The sequence below is a fragment of the Pieris napi genome, chromosome 2 (assembly GCF_905475465.1).
Source record: "Pieris napi chromosome 2, ilPieNapi1.2, whole genome shotgun sequence".
Classification (NCBI taxonomy): Eukaryota; Metazoa; Arthropoda; class Insecta; order Lepidoptera; family Pieridae; genus Pieris; species Pieris napi.
In genome coordinates, this window is record NC_062235.1 from 7,152,171 (window position 1) to 7,168,492 (window position 16,322).

General features: G+C 33.3%; 1 protein-coding gene across 7 annotated transcripts in view; it reads right to left on the bottom strand.

Annotated features, from left to right (window-relative positions):
• Positions 1 to 6,411: 6,411 nt before the first annotated feature.
• LOC125061153 (protein unc-13 homolog 4B) overlaps positions 6,412 to 16,322 on the bottom strand; it is a 36,073-nt gene continuing 26,162 nt past the window's right edge. For 4 of the 7 annotated variants that reach the window (XM_047666380.1, XM_047666421.1, XM_047666412.1 and 1 more), the window contains 10 exons: positions 15,234 to 15,525; positions 14,197 to 14,429; positions 13,362 to 13,452; positions 12,404 to 12,613; positions 11,620 to 11,700; positions 10,973 to 11,047; positions 9,487 to 9,793; positions 8,852 to 8,975; positions 8,344 to 8,537; positions 6,412 to 7,844 (listed from right to left, as the gene is read on the bottom strand). In XM_047666380.1, coding sequence (XP_047522336.1) covers positions 7,732 to 7,844; positions 8,344 to 8,537; positions 8,852 to 8,975; positions 9,487 to 9,793; positions 10,973 to 11,047; positions 11,620 to 11,700; positions 12,404 to 12,613; positions 13,362 to 13,452; positions 14,197 to 14,429; positions 15,234 to 15,525 — 1,720 coding nt within the window. In that variant the 3' untranslated portion in view covers positions 6,412 to 7,731. The remainder of the gene's footprint in view (positions 7,845 to 8,343; positions 8,538 to 8,851; positions 8,976 to 9,486; positions 9,794 to 10,972; positions 11,048 to 11,619; positions 11,701 to 12,403; positions 12,614 to 13,361; positions 13,453 to 14,196; positions 14,430 to 15,233; positions 15,526 to 16,322) is intronic. The other 3 variants (XM_047666397.1, XM_047666388.1, XM_047666406.1) reach the window with 3 other exon arrangements.

The window sequence follows — 16,322 nt, forward strand, 5'->3', positions numbered from 1 at the left end:
CTATTTAGAACGAGGGCTAAGACATAGAGTAGGGTATGTATAGATGCGCTTAAGTGTAATTTTACAGACATGTTGTTAGATCTTTTATCTGTACTTTTAAATAATTTTATGTTCTAAAGAAACGAACGTAGCTTTTAGCAATTTTTTAACCTTACCAATAGAAAACAAATTGCAATAGACAATTATTATTAATGCTTAAATCGATTTGTGTAAATTATAATGTAAAAAACTAGTGGCGCTACGACTTCCAGGTTTTGGCCTCAGGTTTCCAGCTTTTCCGGTTTCGCAATATCCTTAGTGCCTAACAGGCCGTAAATTTGTTAGGTCTAAGCACATAGAAAAGTCCGTAACAACCGTAATTCGAACCCACGCACGTCGCACGCACATGTTAAGAGGCTCAAGCCTTTACGCCAACATTGCTTAACTTATATTTTAAGCTTACTAATAAAACATATTTAAGTATGGTATATTATATATAGTGATGTATGTTTTGTGTATCTGTAGCGCATTTGGCTTTAAAAGAAATTTGGGATAGACAGAATCCACGTCACAAAGGTCCTGCCTGAAAATTAAACCATAAACACATTTAGTTTTCTTAAATTTAAGTTTAACTGTCTGCCGACATACGACTTATCTATAGCGTATATAAAAAATCGTAGCATAACAAATTAACATTCAGATAAATCTCTCTCACCAGCAATGCTCTGTGCCAAAGGGCCAGCTTCATACGCGGCGTCGGATCGAATAAAGGTAACGTGCGGGCTCGTTTATGTAGGGGCGGCGGGACCAGTCGGCCGCGGCGAGATCAAACGCTCGGCAGATCAAAGGGGCCGCCGCGCGATCGGCATCCGTCATTATTATTATGCAAGCATTACGGAGCGCGTGACTCAGGCGAGAGGGCCACGCGAGCAGCGCGGGCGCCGTCGCCTCACCCCCGCCCCTCAGCCACCTGTCAACAGCCTCCAGCACAGTACATAAACATGACAGTATCGCAATTTTATCGATCCTGTGGGAACCAGTGACATTAGTTACGACAACAAGTCTTAGTACATTTAGTAGTACCACCATATTCAGAAAATATTTCATTTAGGCTAAAAAAGACCTCATCATACTTAAATAAAACCATGTTTTGGGTCACCTACCTTTTATAATTTCTGAGCCTCACACCTGTATGTTTCGGCCGTAGATAGAGCTGTTATCGAAGTTGTAAAATAAAAAGCATATATCAGAGAATTCCACCTATTGCAATTTATTCATATTTAATTTATACAATATAAAATCTACGACTCTATCCAACATTTTAAATCAAATGTAATGTAAAAAACATAGGTAAACTACCACCAAATTTTTAATTTTTGAGTTACTACATAAAACTTGCTCCAGTATTGTTGTGCTAAACATAGGGTCTGCTAATTTGATCACTATTACATAATCATATTATGACAGAGTTAGGGAATAATTTGGGTGTATATCTGCAAAACAGGCAAACAAACTTGTAGCGTGCCTTTTCTAATGAAACTTTTTCGTAATTATACGTATATTAACTACAAGTAAAATAAACTATTTATTGCAAGAACCTGTAAACCTGGTATAACCACTTATTTTAAAGCAGTACGCTCCAAACCATTATTAAAGCAAAATTACCGTAAAACTTCTATAAATTTTATACCAGATGTAGAGTTTACTATGTAGATTTACATAGTTCTAAATGCTTGGGAAAGAATAGTGAGGAGCGTTGGCCTTCAATGTGCGTCTATCATCCCTGAGGTCGTAGGTTCGAACCCCGACTGTGCACCAATGGACTTTCTATGTGTGCATTTAACACTGCTCGTATGGTGAAAGAAGGTCTATGGCGTGTGTCAAGCACTGCAGATCACCGACCAGATACATAAATCTGAGACTTTTTTTTGGTCAGAGCTTCCTTCCCAATATTGCTTATTTCATTATCTGAATAATGTAAGACCCAACTTACAGCGATAGTGAACTGAAACAGTCACGTTGTTTTTTCATTAACATCATTATTCGGCCGGCTTAAATCATAATGGTTCTGACTATTATTATTGTATCATAATAAGTATTATTATTATTACATTCTTTTTATTTTTTTGCGACTGAGGCGCAAAGCTGTCGTGGTCTCTGGCAGAATGACCAGCGCTGTGGAACAGTCTGCTCCTCGGCAAAATGCTGAGCCAGGACCAGTTACAACCACAACACACACGCCATTACATACATAAAATGTACCTTGTCTTTAAAAAAAAAATTGTTATTTTTCAGTCGTTTGTTTTTTTTTATTATTATTGTGTGTGTTTCGTTAGTAATAAATGTTACGTCTATGTTTATAAGATTTATAAGAGCAATTAACGTGACATGCTATGATGTTACTTTCTTCACGATTATTCGATATCAGTGTATTATTTATGACAAGGACGACGATACTATGGAGTCGGTTAAGTTGAATATAATTGGCGTGCGGCTCAGCTGCGTTCAAAGCCAGTACCTGCCAGTAAAAATGCCATCATAAAGCCATGCCGGCACAATAAGTCCTTTGACAGTTAGTACCTTTATGATGCCGACTCTGATATACGACCCGCTCTCATTAAACTTATTTTATCGACTCCCGATACAAGATCTAACTCCGGACAATAAATCAGGACTTAAAGAAACGTGCGCTACCTTACAAACAAGACGGAAGAACGAACATTCAAAAACTTTACGGTCAATTCAATACCATTATGTTAGTCGGAACGATGCCATAAAGCGATTTATTAATAAAAGACTATTATACAACTCATTTTCCATAACAATAACCGATCTGCCTTTTTATGAGTTCTTTTAATCGTTCCATAATAAAATGTTACGGGTTGTAAATAACATTACAAAAAGGCTAAAACGATTACGCTTGATGGGCTTAATTTATTGTAAAGCAGGTACAGTAAATAGTAATTTATATAAATTAGTATTAGAGTATTATTAACCTATTACAACCTATATTATGTTTCAACATAGCCATTGAAGTTGCTTTTACGTGGCTTCACATATCCATGGATTGAAAAAAGATAAAAGGAATTTCGTGTGTTAATAAAACATTATTCGGACTCCGCACCAGGAAACGCATATTGATAACCGAATAGTGAAGTTTATTCAGATAGCTGAGACCGTAAAGATATCAAAGGAACGTGTTGGACATATCCTAGATATTTGGATATGCGAAAGCTCTGTTCAAAGTGGGCGCCGCGCGAACTCACAATCGATCAAAAACAACGAGTTGATGATTCTAAGCAGTGTTTGAAGCTGTTCAATCGTAATAAATCCGAACTGTTTAGAAAGATTTGGCCCTTACCGACTTTTTCCTGTTCTCAGACCTCAAGAGAATGCTCGGTGGGCAGAAATGATGAAAAGGTAATAAATTTTTCGATACCATTAAATATGGTATCGAAAAATTGTATGAACGTTGTAATAGTTGTATCGCTCTTAAATAATCAAATCAAATTCTATATTACTTACGAACTTTTCAGTCCACCTGTTAAGGCCGATTTGCATTATCTTAGTGTTTAGGAGAGTGCTTTAGTACAACTTGAAAGGCAAGTTCTTTAGCGTAGCGTTTACTAAAGCAAGTAGCGTTTACATGTTTCAACTAAAGTACTATCCTAAAGCACTCTCCTAAACACTAAGATAATGTAAATCGGCCTTTAGATTTGAAAGCAAACCCATAGATGCGTCATGGATTTTTTTTTGTAAATAAATATTTAGGCTCTTTGACGCTAACTTTTTAAAACACCTTTTATTAGTGGAACTTTTAAATTAGATAATAAAGTCATGACCAAGTTCGAAGATATCTCGTACACTGTTTAAAATTACAATTTTCAACATATTTCAGACATCTGCACTATGGTTTGTTTAGTGTCCTCACAAATGGCATACAAAAGTAAATACGCAAACAATGGCAACAAGTAATAAATTACTAGTCACCTTCTGTCCGAGCAAGAAATAATGGTGGTCTTTTAAGCCTCCAATCGACTCGCTACCGGGCGCGAGTTCTGCCGCAAAAAATGCTTTGGTCATTCCCGTTGACGCTTTGTGTACATTCATTCACAATTACTTTAATTGAATACTGTACTTGTGGTTTTACATTTTATTTATTTCTATATATTTTTACATGAATACATAGATAAATAGAAGTATCTAAGAATCTATGGTGGTACATATTTGCCTATATTTCTACTTTGAGCTCATATTTCTACTTTACAAAACATTAGGCGTATTTTAGAATACTACTAACTAGGACTGTACAAAGGCTTTCAGCCATATTTAAATACAATAATATAAAATAATTCAGAGATCAAGATAATAAAATGTCCACAGACCACAACGCTTATATTTAATACAGAACGTTGTCATTGTTTATCATTTGATATTTTTCGTAGACATTCCTTTAAAAGAAAAAGTCTATTAGTAATCCTTGCAAATAAATAACAAAAGAATATCACATTAAAGCTTTTAAAAAGCTATTTATTACCATCATAACTCTTTGAATAGAACAACAAAAGCGATTATAGTAAAAGCAAATCGCTATATTATATTCATAAAAACAAGATCAAACGACCCGGCCAATTAACGTCCGACGAACACTTTTGTCAGTGACAGTAGGCATGTTTAGCAACTAGCTGTTCGTTCCTGCTTCGCTTGATACATACCAATTTGTACCAGTAGGTACCTAATTACGATACAAAGCAAAACTATAGTATCAACATTTATTAAACAATTGAAAAAAATCATTGCGTAAATTTTATCTTCAGTTATTATGACTTTAAAGTTATCTTATTTGCTTATTCTAGTGTTTGTTTCTTATTTGTTACCACTTTAGGCATAATTATAATCTAATGAAACTGATTTCGAATTTAAATCGTATATAGTTATTTTAATTGGTCACAATAGTTCTTCGAAAGAACCATAGTGTATATTACAGAGATAATTTATAGTACACTAAACAGTAAGTTTATATTATTAACAACCCAATGTTATTGTCTTACAAATCGTATGATCCAAAAATATTCCTCTACAATATGTACGTTGCGTACGTTGATCCTTAAAATATACGTAGTATCGAATGGAGTAGTGCAATTCCAGCCTCCGTTCACAATAAATCTGAACCGATAAGTATGGAGGCGGATTGTCGGCACGATCAAAGCGAGGGGGCACATGAAAGCCGCCGCTGATGTTCCGATAGCGCGTTTCCATCCACGCCCGGCACGTAATTGGCCCTTTGTCTGATGACATTTTAATTAATTTGATTTTAATTCTGAATGACAGCAGAGAAATGACGAAGGTTTTTCTGCGATATGGCAATTTGTGGGCTTTTCAACGTTGTATTGGTGAGCTACATACACTTTAGTAAGCTGTAAAATGTTTATAGAGCTTAATAGAGGTCATGGGATACATATATAAGTCATGGTGGTCAAGCTTAGTTTTACTTACCGAGAGAATCTTATATGAAATCATTATCCAAAGACTTTTAAAAGTGAATATACTTACCGGATGACACGTTTTTGTCATTTATGTTAAATTAAAAGATTAAAATTGATTTTTTTAAGATGTATTAGCCATGCATTTCCTCCTCGGACAAAGTATGTAGGTATGTTGGTTTTTTACCTAATCAATACAGCTGTACCACGGCCATGAGCGCGTTTCCTTTTTTTAATAATGTAGTCAAATAATAGCTTGGCTAAATTAACTTGCGTTAAAATACGTTTTAATTCGGATTTGTCTTTTATTATTGCATTAATAACATTACGAAATACCGTATCGTACAACAATGAATACATACCAACGGTAGGCAGTGCGTAACAGTTGTGAACTCTTTATATGCACGAAGTAATAACACCTTTGTAGAGTCCGTCAGCTACTGGCGTCTTGTGTAATTAATTTGCTTTAAACAACTTTACGCGGCTGTGACGGCTGTAATACAACTATGCATCTATCTACCACAGTCGGCAATACAATTCTTATTAACAAAAGACGCTAAGCAGTTTTCACTTGCGACTCTCGACCCACCAATCGATTTGATCTAAGTGGTTTCAAGAATTTATGGATCTAAAATTATTTTAATATATATTTGTTAGAAAATTGTCGACTAGGGAACACTGAAATATACTTAATATTGTCACAGGAATTTCCTACTTAAGAACAGTATATTTAGCATAACTTTGTTATTCTTAAAAGACTCGCATATATCACGAGTTCCTTCGGAATTTATAAATATTAATTCTACAGCATTCATATACAAATAGGTCACTTGTCAAGGTGGCGTCAAGTCCATTAGTTGCCAATAAAAATACCAAACACTTGTTATTCGATATTTAAAATATTCAAAAATATCGTCGCTGTCTATTGTATAATGAACAAAGAAACAAATTTGCATTTAAAACAGCTTTATTGAGACGAATAAATAATGCGGCAAATATATTATTCATAAGATTCGAAATAGAATAATAAAATTTCAAAACTCTAAACAAAAATTAAAAATCGAACGTCCTCATTACTTTTTAATTACAAATAAATATAAGGCACGCGCATTTATCACAGAACATCAACTATAGATATATGTATTACATTTCCTCACGCAATAAGGCTTTGGGGATATGCAAGAAATTTCTATAAAACGATAATTTGCTGAACCAGTACTAGATTTTAGTGCTAATAAAACAGTTATAAGCAATTATCATTAGTGATCTCACTTTAAGCTGTTTAGCGGTATTACAGTGTTTTCAGATGGAGTTATTGTATTGAATCTTAAATAATGTTTTTAATACATACTACTTCATATTGATATTAAATATTTTATGTTGTTACCCAAAGCCTTAATGTAACGTATTATTATTTTTTCAAATATATACTAACAATTATTACAATGAGACGTAGAAAATGCATATAAAAGGAAAATTAACAATTTCAAAATCCGGCCTGATTCGGTATTTAATAGAACACACCATATGAGATTCATAAGATTTTTCCTTAATACATAATCAATATGACGTATTATATAAAAAGTATATTGAATTGTACTTAAAAATATTCGAATAATTTAGGATTCAACAACCATATTATTTTTGAAAGAAAAAATTAAATTTCCGAGTCAAAGAACATATTTCTCATATGATTTTATTTGTATAGGTTTCATGACTCAAACTATTCTGGGCCAAAATTACGAAATCAACTTTATAAACGAGTTATCTCAATAATAAAATATGATCTGTCAGTCTACGTGTTTCTACACGATATTAATGATCCTATAAATTAATGATTATGATTTTATTGCGAGAAAATTAAAACTAATTACGCCTAGTTAATCTCTTACAAGCACCTTCGTTATGCAAGGAATTCATCGTTTTATCTTTAATTATATTTGTATAAAAGTTCTAAATTCAATTTTACAAGCAATTAATTAAGTTTCTACAAATGTATTAAGGAAGCTTCATTGGTTGTAATATACAAAACTATTCGAAATCTTGTTTTCAACATATAAAATCATTTCATTAGACATATTAAACGTAGGCAAGTATTTTACTGTCGGGGCATAGCTAAACTTCAGATCAATCGTACACCGTACGTCGGTACGTATAAATATCGGTATGGTATGTACTTAGGCAACACGTATACGTACGCCTATATACGTTCTTGTATGTACTACATACGATATGTACAAAAATTTCTTACAAATTGTGCGTTGTGAACTCAACCTAATGAGAAAAACTGTTTACTTGGCATTTTCTGTCTTTGTTTCTTTATGAACTCGCGTGCTTGTTTGTCTCCTTGTCTGGACTCCAGGGCCTTGATGGCGTCGCCGTCTGAAAATTCTACAGTATAAAAAGAAAGTCCTAGTATTTTAGAAACTATTTTTTCCAGTTATTTTTTCTTTTACTTTGAACGAAAAGGACAGTATGTAAAAATTTACACGTATATATATTCAAATTCAAAAATCATTTAATCATATGGGTAACACATTGTACACTTATGACTAGTCAGTAAAGAAATACATATTAATGCTTCTAATTTTACATTTAGTGCCAGTACTCAAATAAAGGGCGTAGAACGGAAGAGAAGAACTGGCAATAAACTCTACGCCACTCTTTTTAATCGCCATGTTTTTTTTTCTTAATATACCTAATATACCTTTAATTTTATATACTTAATATACCTTTTATATGATATATATCTTGTTGAAAGCGCTCATCTCAGAAGCCTAATTGATTCCTTTTGTGGTGGTCAGTCCACTTCAAGTAAGTTTTTATCACCAACGGGAATGAAACCTCGGGCAATTTCAATATGAAATCCTCATAAACTTACCAATATTACTGGGTCTCGACAGCGGCAAATGTTGTTGCGGGAGGCTGGATATGGGGGCAGGCGTATCGGGCACTTCACTGAAGTGTGCGTACGCCTCGCCAACGAACGTATTGCTAACACTGAACATGTCTTTATCCTTTATTACGAAGTGTAACAGACCGTCCTGTGTGTTACGCTGCTCTGGCGAAAGGGAGCTGCGAATCGTTTCATAATATAAATACAGAGAGAGAGATATGCCCTACTGATGTTTGATTGTTAGTAAAACTTTTATTGTTCATTGAAATTTGAATGAATGTATGGAAAACATAATATATTTTACTATACAAACTGTTGTCTATATTGTATTTTATATAAACTCTTTTGTAATGTTGTCTTTGCCGTCTGATCGACGATGTTTAATTTATGTCACTTGACATAATATATAGAAACGCAGTTGCGCCTTATTTATTCCCAGTATAAGCGATTGATACTATTATATGAATAAAACTAGATACGACTAAACACTTACATAACGAACATTTCGTCATACAACGGGAAGAGATTCTTATTATGTGTTTGCGTCTTTGGTTTTTCAACATTTACAAATGTGTCCTCTGGTAATAACGCGACTCGAACATACGAATCACATAATCCTAAAAGAAAATAAGTATTAGTTTTATAAATCCTCAAACCAAATTGATTCCTGGACGCAAAGAACATAAAATGAGTTAATTGTTCTCTTAAATCATTATTATTGGGTTTGTGTAATGAATTAGTTAATTTTCATGCCTATCAATGGATAGTTGTTATATTTAAAACGCGGTATTATTACCGTTAGGAGACTATGTATATTAGGTGATAATTGTTTATTTGGTTAAATGGTACTCCCACGCCATGAAAATCTCAAACATTGTTCTTCTTGCAGACTCCCAAGGGAGCTTGGAAAATAATTTTACACTTTAAATATGAAACAATAAAATTCTATCGCTATCGTAACGGAAAGTTTAGACTTCAAGGGATTCTATTTTTAGTGAAGGAAAATGTTTTAGGATTCATCACATGTATGTAATATTTCGAAATTCAATACCATAAGATTACTTAATAATCTCACTTGAATTCAAAAAAAACAGATAAGAGTTTCTAAAATACGTGGCGCAAACTCACCGTTAGAATCCGTGGGCATCAAATTCCTAGCATTCATGATCTCGATCTTGAGATTGTTATCAATGAATTGCGCTCGCACGGTCAACATTCCCATCTTTGGCTCACTAACGGTCTGTTGCTCCTGCCATCTTTCTAAATGGTACTGGTGGATCAGTTCCCGGGTCTCCATACCGTGTAACTTGAGTAAATACTCCACTCGCTTCAAGGTATCAGATGTATAGATCTCCTTGTTATCTTGCCGGAACGATCGGACCATTATTTTGAGACATTCGTGGAGATTTGAAAAGAACGCGGGTGGTCGACGTTTCTGGAAATGGATGGGGTTTAAAATTCCATGCGTAAACGTTATTGACAGAGGGAGTGGGGGTTTACATTTATTATATTTATAACAAAAGCGGAACCTTTATAGCAAATTTCAGAATTATTAAATACATATATTTCTGTGAACACTTTTGAATATACAGCTGTAATGCTTTTACCACCCTGTACTTGGCTGATTTACAAGTTTATAATTTATTTTTGAAAAATTAAAACACTGGTTGTTTAAATGTGATTGATCTACGCTCATTTTTATGATAAGCGATCATTCATATTACATTATAGTTTTTCTTGTTCATTATGCTATTTTACGATTCGCTTGTTTCGCTTTACATCCCAATTTTACAATTACAACAATTTTAACCCCATCAATTTTTTTAATCAAATTATTGCTAAATTAAATTGTAAACCATATAATAATCAATATTGTATGATTTTTCTACTGATATTAACAATTACATGCCTATATCATGCATTATTTTTGCATTCAGGGTACTCATTCAAATATTGTGCGGTGCCGTAATGCTGAAGTGTCAATACCCTTCAGCCGAAATAACATTGCTTCAAAGACCGATCCCCAGCTCTTCCGAATAAAACGTATTAAACAAATCGGTCCACAGAATGATTCAAGCGAAAAAAAATAATTAAAAAAAACACATTTTGAATATATTTTGGGTATATATATATATATATATATATATATATATATATATATATATATATATATCCCAACATAACATTTGTGTGAATATTTTTATATTATGTCACAAAAATAATATAAAAATATAACAAACCATGATAGTGTAATATATATAGTCAAGCAAAAGAATGAGATAATCAATTGATGCTACCAACATCGGACCAATTTAATTTACATTACTCTGCGTTTTATTTACACGTGTTCAATAATTTATAACAAATAATAAAAAATAGGATTTAGAAATCCACATACCATACATTAGATTTTACCTTTCGCATATATAGAAAAGTAAAATTAATATAAAATATACAAGCAAATTCTGCCACCAATTTCCCAACATACAAATATACTTTTCCATTCCTTTTTAAAAACACACAAAGGGTACGACAGACTATTCTAGGATCAGACATAGACAAGGATATATACAGCACATATACATAACCAAGGTGCTCTGTAATATATTTTTACCGAGTCTAAGTTGGCAGCTGCCGATTTAGTCAGCCGTCTCGGGTTGATATACCGTGTTATCTTTGCCCCGCGGTGCTATCAAACAACAGTAAAATAAATAAAATGTTAATAATTGTCATTTTCAAAAATGCTCCATGATTGTAACGTACTATGAGATGACGCTTCCGTAAATATTTAGGCGCGAAACACACAGAAAAGGCGTAAGGTGAAGGCGCGGCTCAGGCATCTCGCCGCTTCAAAACGCGTCAATACAAAATGTACGTAAGCGGCACGTTGTTAATTATACTCAAGCGGCGTGGCACAGGCACGTCGTTTCGCCGCCTGTCCGCGTCGCTAGCAGTCGCGACTAGAGTGGAATTTCTCATCTTCGTCATCTGAAGAGGAAGACATGCTATCACGATAAAGTCAGCCAGCGTAATGACTCTTTGTGCCGTCTCTTGGCCTCTTTGATATAATTTAAGTCGCATCCGTGCCTTATCTGTTCCACGCCGGCTCTGCGCCTGCGCCGCGCCTTCACCTTACGCCTTTTCTGTATGTTTCGCGCCATAAGAATGCATTCAAGGAACATATTTTGAAAACGACTGCAATATTAAATAAAAATATTAATGGTGCATTATTAACGCGTGCGATATATAGCAACTATTTACCCGTAATTTTAGGATCGTTGGCGCAACTTTGTTTTTGTGATAACGGAATCTAAAGCGAATACGGGTAGCGACTGTTGGCTTCTATAAATTAAAGTTAGGTTGTTAGTGAAAATGGAAAATATTATTTGAGACGTGATCTAGATAATACACGAATTAAAGAGTTATATTTACAAAAATTTAAAATTTTCAATTACATAATTATCTCGAAAATGCGCTAAAATATCACAGCGCCATGTTGATATAGAAAAAAAAATTAAACACATCACGTATTACACTAGATCACATAAAATTGCACAATTATTATTATTTTAATTAAAATATACACGCTTTGAAAGGATTTAACAAACAGAGTCTGAATATTGTGTAGCTACTTCATGAACATATAAAAGCAGGTCAACTTTATAATCACGTGACTAAGTCAGCTGTGACTTGACTACTATAATATCATTGTTTTAAAAAATCAAAATAAATACTAATTTCAGACCGATGATACATGATGATGTATGACGTCCGATTTATAGACCATAGACAACGTAAACGATGACTGTGGTCAGTTTCAGTACGGAATGACGTCATGTTCAATTAAAACAAAGAAACTTCGAGTAATTAAAACTATTGACATAAAAAATTTAAAAAATATATATCGCGGGACCCGCGTTAAACTTAAACTATAATCTAGACTCTATTTGTTAAGAATCATTTCAATATTAGTTACAATGTTAAAATAACGAAAAAATAGACTAAATTAATAAAAGGCGGAAAATTGTGTTAAAATAAAACTTACCTCCAAATTAGCCTGTATCAATTCGTATAAGACCTCTCCTAGTTGTTCCCATACAATATCGAGGGTTCGTGAGAAGTTCTCATTATTTAAGTGCTGGTATAACGTATCGAGGTTGGCTTCGAGGTATCGCATGACACGGTCCATGCTTGAGCAGTCTTGGTGAAGGAGTTCAGCACCTTCCATTAGGAAACGGGTAATTGATGGCATCATCTGAAAAACAACAATTAATATAAAACTGAGCGCTTTTATAAATAAATTTAATTATTAAAACAAATTCTACTGGTAACTAACTATATCGCTTGCCTCGGGGAACAAAGTGGTAAGAGCAAAATCTATAGTTTTTTACAGGAAAAATAAAACGAGGTAATAAAAACATTTTTCATAAATTCAGAGAAATCGATCAAGGAAGTCAAAAATAAGAGAACATTAAAACAGTCGTAATAGTGTTTTCGAGTTTGTTCTCTGGGGCAAGCAATACGGTTCATTATTTATTGTGGAGTAGTGAGAATTGTAAATAAGTTCGTTTAAAGTTCTGTACTTCTGAATAGTATAATACAAGGCATATTCTATTGATAAAACTATATTTTTATAACTTTAAATTAATTTGTTTGATCATAAAAAAATCTTCAAATGATAATGGTTGTTAATCAATAGACTTATACATAAATATATTTGATGCTAGTGTAAAAACGAAGGCTATTTTATTCATTTTCATTAACTACATTAACTAGGGTCAAATTACCCCCTTATTTAAAAAAAAATATATCATCTAATTTCACCGTTTTAACTAAAATTATCGGTCTCTTTTGATTGAAGCGTAATCACCATTTGACAGAAACAGCCGAAAGGGTACTGTAATTAAAAGAGTGCAGTCAAAATGATTTAGTTTTATGAATAATCTGTATCTGTGAATCTTCTAAATCTCTATGATGAGGTAATTGGGTAAACGCATGCTCACCTTCTTAATCATGACTTCAAGGAGTTCGACAATTTTATTTTTAACAGTATCTATTGCATTCGCTATAACATTATGCAGGGTGTCTCTACACCTGTAATATAAAAAAACATTATATTTATAATAAATTGAAGTAAAAAATAACGGATATGAAATCAGCCATATAATATGTTAAAAGTTGGATTGTAGAAAATTAATGTTAACGAAGATATTGGAAAGTATGTGGCACAGCTGACGCCACAGACTAATAAACAATGCAATGCAATATAGAGTTGAAATAATAAAAACGTAATTATATAAACTCTTTGGTAAAACTGTCTGTCTATATCTATATCTGTTCATAATTCTAATATTACCATATGTATAAATCTTAGAAAATGTACTTAATAGCGAAGGCGGTGCGTTTTTTATTGATTATATTCAATTTATTATTATTCTAAAACACAGATACACAGTCACCAAAACATTAAATTTAACCAGCTTGTAAGACCTCCCTTTATAAGTTTTTCAATTAGATTTTTGATAAATATTAAATAAAAAGCAGTGGAGCTGTAACGTCTTGGTCTTGGCATCAAAATTCTGTATCTGTTTCGTAATCATTTTGTTTCTTTTAAGCAAGTAGGTAAACCTACACACCCACTCTCGATTTTTAGAACTAAACATGACGGTGACGATGTTTTCTTCACCATACGAGCAAATGTTAATTGCGTACATAGAAAAAAAAGTCCACTGCGGTTCGAACTCACTACATCGGGTTTGGGAGACGAACTATAAACTATGTAACACTATTTTATTTATAAATGTTCAGAGATAAGAAAATAACTAGTAAAGTAAATACCTCTGCGCTTCCAACGGCGATCGAGATTCACACATTTTCTGTATGATCTCATCCATTCCCAATTCCTCAACAAATGGCGTAAGACTTTGTCTCACATAGTCTATATTATTTATGGCAACACACCACTCTGTGGTAACTTCAAATCGCTCTTCATATACTGTGCTAATCGTTCCAACGCTTTCAACGCGGGTTGCCATTTTGTCAGAATAAAATACGCAACATCGACAGATGTCCTGGAATTTAATTTGACCACATTAAACAATTGTAATGAAATACTTCATAGGTAAAAAAAAGGTGGTAAAACCAAGATTTGATTAGTTTGTCATTGTTTAACTAGAAGGAAGAAAAATATTTTTCTTAGAAAAACACTTTTTTAACGGATTTGAAGTTATGATTTATTATAAATTTATAATTATTTTGAAGACAAAAGGTGTTGAATGTCAAAAAGTATCGCAGCTCACAAATCATAACTTCAAGTCCGTTAAAAAAGTGTTTTTCTATGTCTAAAAGTTAAGTCAATAAAAGACAATACTATAATTTTTCTTCCTTCTAGTTATGGTTCAACAAAATCATTTTTTTTTAAATAAAATGTTTCGAGTAATAACGCTTAGACTTAATTTGGTCAGGTTAAAGCTAAATCAAGAAACTTTGGTGGATTACATTATGGGATTTTAGTCGCCATGCCAGAGACAATTAATCACATTTAAGAAGGAATCTGGCATCCCTACATCTGGTTCATTCAAATAATGGTCTACCCGTTATACAAAGATTCACATTTTAATAAAGTAAACTGTACTGTGTGTGATAAAGTACCGTATTTGTAGCGTTTAAACACAGGGCGTATGACTCGAGAGACCTGGATTCAATTCTATTCTAATGCACGAACTCTGATCTAACGAACAATAATTGGTTCGCTTTATATGGACAGAGGACTTTGTTTTTTTTTTATTTGACGAGAATGACCTTGCTTTAAATGTGTGGGCTTCATTGTGGGTTACAAGGTTTCATAATCCGTAAATAACCATGTCAGTACTTACATCAACAATTTTGGCCACAAACGTATAACATCCTTCCACATCAGGCCAGGCCAGCTGTTGCCAGAATATTTTGATCTGGTAGAAAATAGCCAACGTATCTACTCCAGAACTACTATATTTCACATTTCCATCGACAGGAACCAAATTGTCTAATTCAACAGCTTTTTCGATGCGCGTGAGTGCTTTAAAAGCAGCGATGTCTAACCACTGAGCCACGCCGCCGAAGAACCACGAATGGAATTTAGATATTGAATAGGATTGCCATTCTGTTTCGTTCAGGCCTTGGCCAAGTCTGAAATATTAAGAGAGACATTTTATTAGATTTCTTCTTATGACTTAAATATGCTTGTTTTAATCAAAAACACTGGAACTATTTAAGTTTTCTGCTTCCCATAAAATATTAATTTATTTTTCTTTCCAATTTATTGTCTATTGATTATTGTCTATTCAGAAATTTTACTAGACTTTAAAAGCTATATTATAAAATATCAACTAATTTTTAAGGACAATTAAAATAAACGTGTTATTCCCACGAGAATATAAGTGCGTGCTCCTATTTCACCATGCCTTCTGCTGATAGAGGACAAATATTTGCTTTTAATTTATTTTATTATTATTTATTACTTAAGATGTCATGTGAAAAATGGAGTAATGGTTGCAGCTCCTTACAAACATTATGTAAAACAAGAAACTTGGCGATTAAAAAGAGTGGCGGAGAGTTTATTGCCAGTTCTTCTCTTCCGTTCTACGCTCTTGATTTGAGAACTGGCAAATGTAAAATTAGAAGCATTAAGTAATTCTTTTTGACGTTCATAAGTGTACATTGTGTTACATTTATTTTTATTTTATTTATTTATTCTATACATGATCCTAAATAGAAAGAAGTTGGCGTGGTGGAAACACAAACTGGACACAGTTTTTCCGTCCACCAGGTCGTCGAACATATTTAAATAATTAACTAATTAACCTATTACACACTCAGGCCAGTGACATACTATACAATATAACACCCCCACCAATAAACATAAAATTGCACGAACAACATGAACTAATTGAAACAATGACGCTCCACAGCCGATGCAAGAAACT